Raw genomic sequence first — 11,012 nt, 5'->3', positions numbered from 1 at the left:
TCACATCCCTCAATTCATCAATTATTATTTTAATCAAAATGGGGAGGATCTGAAGATCACAACACTGGTCCAGTCCACAACAGTCCATGAGCTAATAGACACTACATAGTCTTGGCTAAAAGTCCTCGACAACAAAAGTGCCCCTCGTATAGTGACTCTATAGTTCATAATGCAAAATGTCTGAAAAACTTTCAAGCACTTATTGTACCTGAAGGAAAAGCACCTGTGGTTTGAGGACTACCAAAGACAAAAACCTCTGTGGCCATAGGAAGAGAAGGCTCATCAGGAGGACAAGGCTACCTATACCCAGGCCATCACGCTTTCATAGAGAAAAAGGAAATTCAGATCTGATGTCTGGGGTAGGCTAATGCTTTACTCAGCTAAACACTGGTCAACTGAATAATTCTAATTTTCATTTCATGATATGACCATTTGAACTTTAACATAATGGCCAACAAACTGTTTTGAAATATATCCCGTCTTTATGGAAAAGAGGCCTGCAAATAGGTTGTTTTTTAGTTCTACTTTTTGAGGCCACTCAGATTGCCTGGTGGCAATGTATTGTGCTGTAATTGGAGCTGTTAGTCAGAGTAGACCTCTAATAAAATTACAAAAGATGAAAATACGAATGAGGAAAAAAATGATAATAGCTTTCAAGTTCATATTTATGTTTGCATAATAATATGAATGTGATCGTTGTGTATGTGTATAGCTTGAACTTCAGTGTTAATTGAATGTATACATAATTTGAAGATAATAGTTTTTATTATGTACAGCTGTTGCAACTTTGATTAAAATCAATTCAATAAGATACCTTTTGCTTTTGCTGTCTAATACTGGCACATATGCTCTCTCTCGCATACACATATCCACATCATCACACTCCTCCACACTGTCAATCTGCTGCCCTGAACTGGAGTCTTCCTGATTGATTTGCCATCTGGCAAAGCATTTTCACGCCGCCTTTTAAACAATGCTACAGTACGGTTATCTTATAGTACGATGGTCAATTTTACAATAGCCTAAATTGTGGAGTCAGTGATTTCTGGATGTTTTCTGTTGTTTTTTAAAACCTGAAACAGCATTTTATCTTATCGAGGCAACTCTCTCTGCATTCACCATAGGCACGTCCTATCTTATCGAGGCAACTGTCTAAACCGTATAAACGCATTCACCATAGTCATGCCTATGCCTAGGCTACTGAATGCAGTGCGTGATCCAACCTACGAAAATGAACGAGGAGGATGAAATGGTGTGGGTGTCTCTTGCAATGCCTGTCTCCCGCGTCTTTTAGGAGAGTGGTAACCATGACGATGAGAGGGACGCTTTAGTGCTCTTATCTCTCCAAAAACTCTCTCTCACTCTGTCGGCCGCAGCTGCGGAGTGAGGGAAAGAGGAGTGAGAGAGGAAAGAGAAGGGGGCGGTGGGCAGGTTGCGGAGGTGACAGTGAGGAGAAAAGTGACAGTCAGAAGAGAGATTTCTGGTTATGGGATAATTTAATTTCCTATTTATCAAGTCGCGGTTCGGGGACAGTTCTTGACAGACTACCGCTCTGACGGCGTTCTGCTGTCTCAGTGACACTGAGAGAGGGGTAGTGATGGGGTCTGCGTCGTCGGTGTACAGAGTTATCTACCTGGACGTCGATGGCAGAATTCAGAAGGTAACCGTGAATCGCGCGGTAATTCTGGCTCTGTTCCTTCTTGGTCAGCGTGAATAATGTTTCTGAGAAAACAGCAATGCCGTTAATTAGCCTTTAAGAAATCGGTTTTATCAGATGTTTATCACCGAAATTAGCTTACAGTAGTCTATGGGTAGAAATGGGGAAATAAGTAGCTGGAGTTGAATCAGCTGAAGGCTTATGTAACATTAGCAAAGGCTTTGAAAAGATACATTCACATTATTTGCAGCTGAGTGGTAATAATGAATAACCGTGTGATAGAGAAAAACGATGAATTTTTCTTCTTCTTCTTCTTCTTCTTCTTATTATTATTATTATTATTATTATTATTATTATTATTACTATTATTATCATTTAATGTTAGAAAGGCAGTTAAAGCTTAGAATGCTTTTACATATAACAGCATCAGCAGGTAACTGTTTACCAGTGCCCTGCGGTAGGGTTCCAGCTAAGGTAATGAGTATATCTTACATCCCTTTTTTTGTTTGTAATTCTGGCTGTCACTGAAACCTGTCATTTCAGCTACATTGTTTCCCCCCAAATTCTGTGTTGGTTCTTAACAGAGCTAAATAACCAAATATGACAAGAATGTGGTGTGTGTGTATATAATAATACAAATATAGAAATCATTTAATAGTAATCATAGATTGTATTCTGCTTTGATGTGCATATGATTATACATTATGAAAATTGATTTAAGAATAGCTAAGAATGCTGATAATTCCAGTTAAACACAATTTTAGAGCTAATTGAATTTCAGAAACAGCAACTGAGAACAAATGAGACCTATTCTGACTGAGTGCAGTTTTCAATAATCTTTGACCACAATTACATATTTCAGCATAACTATCAGTCCTCTTTAGATTCAGAGCTTCATTCTTGTAACTGAGAACATTATATTGAATCACATCTCTGAAAAATATGCAATTTAGCTTAGCTTTTAGATTAACACTGATAAGCAAAATTAAATGTAATACACTGATTATATAATGTGAATACAAATTAGAGCAGCGGTGTGCAGTTCTGTTGATGTACGCTCATAGCTTAACAAAATGGGGAAATTGTATATATTTAGTTATTAATCCAACGTATTGTGGCAATCAGCCCTGTCAATAACCTCGGTACAAGGTAATGGCGGAATGGAGCACTTTGCCATTTTAATTGTAAAGCAGGCAGAGCTGTCATAATCTGTGGTCTGTGGCCCCTAAGGGGTGGGGGGGGGGTGGCAGGGGAGTGCAAACTACGCTTCATATAGTTTGAAGGATTAAAAATAGACAGAGAGAGGGGCTTAAAGGGAATTCTGCCTGTTAAGACTTGTAGGCCTTAATATGGTGTAAATGCCTTCAATTATATAAATATGTCATAATAACCACATGAAAGATTTTTGTTATTTTAAAAATTAAAAACTCGTAGGTCCCCATTGTTATATCCATCGCAATGCACCCTGGGTAGTGATGTCAAATGGTTGCACGGGTCTCCCGGTCCATCGCTCTTGTCCATTGAGCGGCATTAAACATGTCTTCTGTTCAGCCTTTTTGATTGGAGCCAGAGCAGGACATTACTCAGCATAAAAGCACAGAGGACAGCCGTCATCAAATTAATCGAAACGATGAAGATTGGGGGCCAAGGGAGATGAGAGTAGGGCATAAGAGATGGTGTCTGTGGAGCAACTGCTCGCCTTTGCCAACAGAGATGGAAAAGTTGTCTGTTGTAAAGAGCTCTGCTTTCTCACAGCAGCCGTTCAAAGTCACTTGACCATATGGTAAATATAAGTAAATACAGCCTATCCTCCAAATAAAACTTATTAGCTACACAGTAGGTTAGTTGCCATCACACAGCCATGTCATACAGTTATGTAGAACCTAGCCGACTTGGATATAGCCTCACTATATCCACGTAAAACCTGAGTTATATTGTGGTTAACCTCGTTCGTTTATGTTGAAATGTCTCTCAACCTAGATTTATACCCGTCTGGATGTCTACATTTCGAATTTGCTCACTTGGTTGGCCACCTGTTCAGACAGCGATTAAAATAAAATAAAAGACAGTCTGGTTTCTAGGTGGCTCATCCTATTAAGGGACTGTTCTTGTGCATGAATGTACCCCACAGTTTGGGACTGAATCCTAACCACGGCAATGATGACTGTGGCCATTTGCACTGCAGGGTGATGCATAATTGGCAGTAACTTTTCCTTGGCTTTGCAGAAAGACTTTCAATCTGAATAAATGTTACGTCACTAGCATCAGTGCAATTAAGTATTGGGTTCTGAACAAATTATAAAAATATTTTATTATGTAAATATAAATAGCAAATGATAGCCGTACCAAACCTGCATAAACGAGAGTGTATAATGTTAATGCCTCATGTGACTCTCATATCGTCATACTCAGTTTGTTCAGCAATAATTCCATGAAATAACTGTTTTTTGCTCAGCAAAAATGAAACCTAATGGGATGTGACTCACTTCCCGACAGGTACCATTTTGCCATGTTTGGCAAGATAACTGGTCTGCTGGGAAACCACTGAAATATGTGCATTTAAAAACATGGCTAGCAACATAACATTATGAGCTTCAAAGCCAGGCACTATGATGAATTAGCTTTATATCGTATGCTTTATCTTTGTGTTTTATTCCTGTAACAGTTCTGATTGCCGCTAAATCTAACATTAGCTAGCTACTTTCATTCAAGGTACAGCTAATAATGAGTCCTTTGTGGCTTAGATAGTGCTTAAATGTACAATGAGCTTCATAATGTTTGGGACAAAGACATGTTTTTTCATTTGGCTCTGTACTCCACAATTTTATATTTTTAATGAACAAATTTACATATGGTTTAAGTATACTTATCTATAAATACACTCATCTTTTATTTAAGGGTATTTTTATGCACTTTGGTTTCACCATGTGATAATTGCAGCACTTTTTATGCATAGCCCCTATTCCAGGGTGCCATAATGTTTGGGACAAATTAATGTTATGTAAATGAAAGTAGTCATATTTAGTACTTTGTTGCATGTCCTTTTCATGCAATGACTACTTGAAGTCTGCGACCCATAAACATTACTAGGTGCTGAGTACCTTCTCTGGTGATGCTCTGCCAGGACTGTACTGCAGACATCTTCAGCTCCTGCTTGTTTCGGAAGATAGTTGCCTTAGGTTTTCTCTTGAGCATATAAGATGCTTCTGTACGCTGCAGAATTAATACTGCTGCTGCTATCTACAGTTACTTCATCAATGCAGACAAGTGAGCCAATATCTGTAGCAGCCATACATGCCCAAACCATAACCCCTCCTATATCATGTTTCATAGATCCACACACTGGCCTCTATACATTGCTTTTGACATCACTCTGAAGTCAGTCTTGGTCTCATCTGTCCACAAGACCTTTATCTAGGACTCTTTTAGTACTTATTGAAGGCTCTTGTAGTACTTCTTAGCAGACTGCATCCTGGTCATTCTGCTTTTGCGGTTAACTAGTGGTGTGTATCTTGAAGGCAGTGTAACCTCTGTAGTTCTGTTTGTGAAGTCTTCTGTGGACAGTAGTCACTGACACATCCACGGCTGCCTCCTGTAGTCTGTTTCTGATCCGTTTGACAGGTATCAGGGTTTTTTTCTTGATTATGGTGAGTATTCTTCTGTCATCAACTGGACTTTGTTTGTGATTAATGACCTTGCGAGGTTTGACACATGTTTCTGCCTGTTTTTCTCAGCCTCATAATTACTTCCTTGACTTTCATTGGCACAACTCTGGTTCTCATGTTGACAAATGCTAATAACAGACTCCAAAGTCAATCAAAAGCCTAGAATCAAGAATAGATACTGAAATCTTTTTTATAACTGCACTAAGGAAGCAATTGGAACACACTGGACTTATCAGAAACACATATGAAGCCATTTGTCCCAAATGTTATGATACCCTGAAACGAGGGGGGGGGGGGGGGGTTTGAGGTCAGGCAGACTATGTATAAAAAGTCATTTCTACATGGTGAAACCAAAATTGATTAAAAATACCCTTTAATAGAAGCTGAGAATCTGCACTTCAACTGCATGTACTGAGCTAAATCATGAAAAAATGTGTCCCAAACATAATGGAGCTTACTGTGTATGGTAGGATTGTGTCAAATATAGTGTTTGACATAGCATGTTACCAAACTGATTAACTTGATAAAGTCATCCAAGATAACTAGCTTATGTTGGCGTAACAGGAGCTTACATTGAATAAGAAAAGTCTTTTTTATAAGTAGAAAATTGCAGAGCTAATGGACATTGCCTAGGATAATGAAAAAAGTAAAGTCTAGATTAAAAACTTTAACAGAAGATAAAATCTAGTTTTAACTCCAATGGGGACTATGACTATTAATTATCCATCCATCCATTATTTAACCCACTTATTCCAAGGGGGGTCCTGTATCCTATCCCAGCATGCATTGGGCAAAAGGCAGGAACACATCCTGGACAGGTCGCCAGTCCATCGCAGGACTATGACAATTTGTTAAATTAACTAAATTATAAATCAAAAACATTTTACAACAAGCAACATATTCTATAGAATTTTGGAGCTAATGTTAAATTAACTAAATTATAAATCAAAAACATTTTACAACAAGCAACATATTCTATAGAATTTTGGAGCTAATGAAAAATGTTTGGTTCTACATGCATACATGCACACATATTTTCATATTCACACACATACATAAACACACTCTCATATAAACATGCATTCATATACACATATTTCCATATGCACAAATATACATAAACACACTCGCATATCTATACATAATGTGTACAAATTCACATGCACACACACATACATGTACAGTACACTCAGGGACATACACAGCAGCATAGAATAACTCACACGCATGCACACAGAACATACATGCTGTCTCACATCCTGCATACACAAGCACATGCACACACAGTTTCACTGGTAAATGTAGAACTTGTGTGCTGGAGTCCTGGATTAAGCTGCAAGGCCAGGTTTAGATATGGATCTTCACCTTGAAGGAGAAGGAGGGGGTGGAGGAGTCAGACGATGAGGAAGAGGAATGGGGAGCGTGGAACTATAAGAAAACACTCCAGCACGTTTTTAGAACGTGAAGTCTAGCCCATTCTGTGATAAAGCTTTTTACAATCAGTCATGCTCCACTTTAACTAAGTTTGACAAACTGGGTCTCGGTCACAGGAAGTGGATCCTAACAGAATATTTGCACAGTTCCTCCTGTAGTAGAGATGTTCATGAAGCAGGCCAAATAAAACGAACAAACTTCCAGTGTACTTCCAGTGTGCATACAGTGTGTTAGAACTTCTTTAATATAACAATCCATAAAACGTTGTGTACTCAGTATTCTTGTTGTAAGTAATTTGGTTTCTCTACGTCCGTTCCTCGGGTTATGGTAGGTTACAAAAACACGTACCTGTGCCCAACTGTGCATGCTGGTTTTTGTTCCAAGCATGATTGCAATCCCTGAATTGTAAGAAGCTGTTAATTGTTCTTACTTATATACTTTTACTGTCTATTAAGGAATGATTTGCATAACTAAGCTACATTATGTTAAAAAATAGCTATTTATGCCATGGAGAATAAATTCCCCATATTTCCATCCCCAAACTTTCATTTAGATCTTTCATTTAGATACCTTTATTTTCTGTGATGTGCTATATGGCATACAATTCTTTTAGAAAGAGGTTATACTTTTTAATTAAATTAAAGACTGACTGGTGAAATTGTTACATTATTACAATTATGAAGACCTGACCACAGAAACGAAACCATTTGCAGGAAATGAAGAAAATTGGCAAGGAAAAATTGCATTATGTAACTGTTAATTAAAAAACGCTATGTAAGAATTTACACAATAGTAATTGATAGAGATCGACTGAAACAGAAACCAGACACCCTATTGGACCAAGTTTGAGAATCCTGAACTTCACATCCAGCAATGAACATATGTCTAATCCTCCTCTCAGAGGGTAGAGAATTTTCCTGTCAGAATGTCTGGGGTGCTATTTTGGGGGAGTAAGCGTCTCTTATTTAACTGCGGTTTCATCAGTTTATCATTTTATCTGGTGAAGCCTGTATCAACCGAGCCAGAAGAAAAGGCATTTGAGCTGTTTAAATGTGAGTAATTCCCAGCAGACTGAAACAACACTGGTGCTGATTATCTTTTTTTTGACACAACACCTGGGAAATATGCATGTGCTAGGGGTCTTTGGTCTTAGACTTTTAACCAGTAAGGTGCATCATTTGTAAGGGGAGACTGTTGAAGGTTTTTTTTTTTCCTTTCCTAAAAGTGTTTCATCTGTGTTTTTTAAAAATGGTTTTTCTGTTTCCTCTTTATCAGTAGCCAACACTAGTTCTCGTAACTTATGTTAATTAGCACTTTGCATACACTCATATTATCATGTCATGCATTTACTAAGTTGGTACTGTCATTCACAGGACTTATGTTGATAGTTTTTTATGCTTTGTCCTCCTTTTGTCCCCAATTTGGAATGCCCAATTGTATATGCACATCTGTGCTCTTTGTTGCAACCACCAATATCAATTCAGGAGATTGCAAATAAATGTGTCCGAAGCATGTCATATCGCTGCAGTTCTTACCACACTACAGTTCACAAGCTGGGCTCACACAGACGTGAGTAGGAGGAAGACACTTCAAGTGAAGACCAACAGATGGACTTTGAGGGGTGTCCAATGAACCAACAGGGGTCAGTAGTGAGCAACGAGGTGCCATAATCCCTGCCAATTGAACCCTCCAATCTCTTGCAATGCTGGACCTGATTGTACTTTCCCTGTGGGGCTGCTGGCCACAGTTGGCACTGCAAGGACTAGACTGGGAGATTGTGTCTGTCACAAGATTCAACACATCTCTGAGAGAGACAGAATAGTTGGACATAGGGTGATAAGGTGGTTACGGTGTGTAGCATATATTATATCTTTTAAGAAGAGCATATGAGGAGATAAAAGCTTTGCCATTCTTCCTCACAGGGTGCAGACTCAAATAAACCTTGGGCTGATTGCACAATTCAGCCCAGGTGCATGTGCCACTTAACGAGTAGGCGTGGTCATAGATTTCCCTGATTCCTTCTCCCAAACGACTCCAGCCAGTGCTTTATAATCAATTGGCCCAGTGGCTCTCACCATGTGTACATACTGGGCTCTATAAAGTGGCTCAGCCAGTAAAAGTTCTCGTTGTGCATACAGGCTGAGGGCTGTAATCTGAAGTTCAAGGCTTGCCCTTGGCTTCATCAGCCATTAGTACATGTAGTATAGTTTAGGAAAGAAATCTCCAATGTTTGTAGGTTTTTGTGGTTTTCTTCCTAGCTTGTGGACTCTAGCCTGAAACACTGAAAACCAGCAGACATTGCAGCACCTACAGGACTGGAGTCTTACTCCCCTTTATTAGAATATACTTTACTGAAAATTATTCTTACCACAAGAAATTAAAATCACATTAAATATAAACATAGAAAGTCAGTGATATACAAGCCTTGCCTTTGATCGGTGCTGCCTCCAGAAGTACCATGTGGACTGCCGGGTGCAAAATAGTCACTGGCTCTCCTGCCATTCTGTGTGAGATAATAGTAACTGGTTGTCCTGTTGGCTATAAAATAGGCACAGGCTCTCCTTTAATACAGGTGTGGACTGTTGTGTGTAAAATAGTCGCTTTCTTGTTGTACTATTTGACCTGAGCGTATTTAAGGAATACACACACTTCAGCTGCATTGCCCTGGCTGTACTATTGACAGAGGGCCTCATCAGAGAACAAAACTGGAAAATATTCTCTTGAAATAGATATCTGTATTCTGTTTGATATTTGCTAAAATGACTCTGCTCACAAACTGCACACAGGTACACAAGCAACACATAGACAACTGAATACACCCACACAATTCATTCTCTATTGATTGAAACGTGAGCTGCCACTGTGAATGTCGTCTATGCCCATCACAACAATGAAACCATCAGCATGGCCACCTTAGCAACACGATAGCCACAGGAACACAATGGCTACAGTAACACCACAGAAACAGCACAACAGCTTAGCTTCTGCATCCTATAGAACATATTGGCCAGGATTTGAGTGTATTCAGTTAGACTTTTAATTCTCAGACCACTAGATGATTCCATTACAGTTGGAACAGCTACTCCTTACTGTATATTGATGGTTTGGTAGATTGATGGGATGATTAACTGACTGGTTAGTTGTTGATTGACCTATGTGTATATTAGATTGTTTAGTTGGTTAGTTAATTGCTTGATTAATTGAATGGTTGGTTGGTTAGATTTATGTAGGCAGCTGTTTGGTGCAATGAGTGTTGAGGGGAAACTGATGGTGGCGGAAAGGTTGAGGTGTCTTCACGTGGGCTGCGGGAAATGCAGAACAGTATGAGTCACCTTGATAAACAATGAATGACAAATAATAAAATGGGACCAGGCAAGGGCAATGCAGACAGGATTCAATTTCAAGAGTTACCAGAGTGCCTTCTAATGGTATAATAGACACAAATTTATCTGGACCTACAGCAGTCAGTGTGAAGTTAAAAAAGGATACTATGATGTTTAGCAAGCCCAGGGGAGGCCAGTTCTGTTCCTGGAGGGTCTTTTTGCATTTGGGTTTTTGCTTCCACCAAATACTCTGACTTCATTAGCTAATACCTTGAGTACACATGCCTCTTAAGAATTACACCATGTTTCATGTAGTGACACAAGACTGGCTCTTTAGCTGGCATTCATGAGCTAATCAAGAAATGTCCAAAAACTAAAATTATTGTGGTAGTTGAATAATTAAGAGCGGATGTTGGCATGAAATCCATAAAAAAGATTTTTGCCCACCCCTGTTTAGCCTTTGTCAGACCATATTTCGAGCACTGTGTCTAAACCCCACTGTAAAAATGATACAGACCCTTGGAAAAGTACAAAAAGGGCAATGAGAATAGTTCAGGATATCAAGGATATGTTATGAAGAGAAACTTATTAAGGCATTATTAGTAGCTTATTATTAATGGCTTATTATGCTCTCTCTTCAGGTTAGCATGAGCAAGAACATTTCATTATGGTTTTCACTTTGGTTAATAAGGTGGATCACAGACACTGCTTCAAGTTGAATTCTGATAGCAGAGCAAGAGGGCATAGGTACGGTGGCTCTGAAGTGCAACACAAAAACAAAAAGCAAACGCAAAAACAAGAACTTTCGCCCCTGAGGTGCAGATGCAACATACAAAAACAAAAAGGAGCAGCCCTGAGGTGCAAAACACAAATACAAAAGGAAAATGCAAAAACAAAAAGGAGCAGCCCTGAGGTGCAAAACACAAATACAAA

The 11,012-nt window shown here is 38.9% G+C and overlaps 1 protein-coding gene across 2 annotated transcripts in view; it reads left to right on the top strand.

The window, feature by feature from the left end:
* The first annotated feature begins 1,364 nt into the window (after positions 1 to 1,364).
* The window catches only part of pde9aa (phosphodiesterase 9aa), a 40,552-nt gene continuing 30,904 nt past the window's right edge, over positions 1,365 to 11,012 (top strand). Inside the window, exon 1 of one of the 2 annotated variants that reach the window (XM_064327787.1) lies at positions 1,365 to 1,660. In XM_064327787.1, coding sequence (XP_064183857.1) covers positions 1,598 to 1,660 — 63 coding nt within the window. In that variant the 5' untranslated portion in view covers positions 1,365 to 1,597. The remainder of the gene's footprint in view (positions 1,661 to 11,012) is intronic. The other variant, XM_064327788.1, reaches the window with a different exon arrangement.

The sequence above is a fragment of the Anguilla rostrata genome, chromosome 3 (assembly GCF_018555375.3).
Source record: "Anguilla rostrata isolate EN2019 chromosome 3, ASM1855537v3, whole genome shotgun sequence".
In the NCBI taxonomy this organism is placed as follows: Eukaryota; Metazoa; Chordata; class Actinopteri; order Anguilliformes; family Anguillidae; genus Anguilla; species Anguilla rostrata.
Note: the sequence above shows the minus strand (reverse complement) of the source record. Positions and strands in the feature narration are given on the sequence as shown.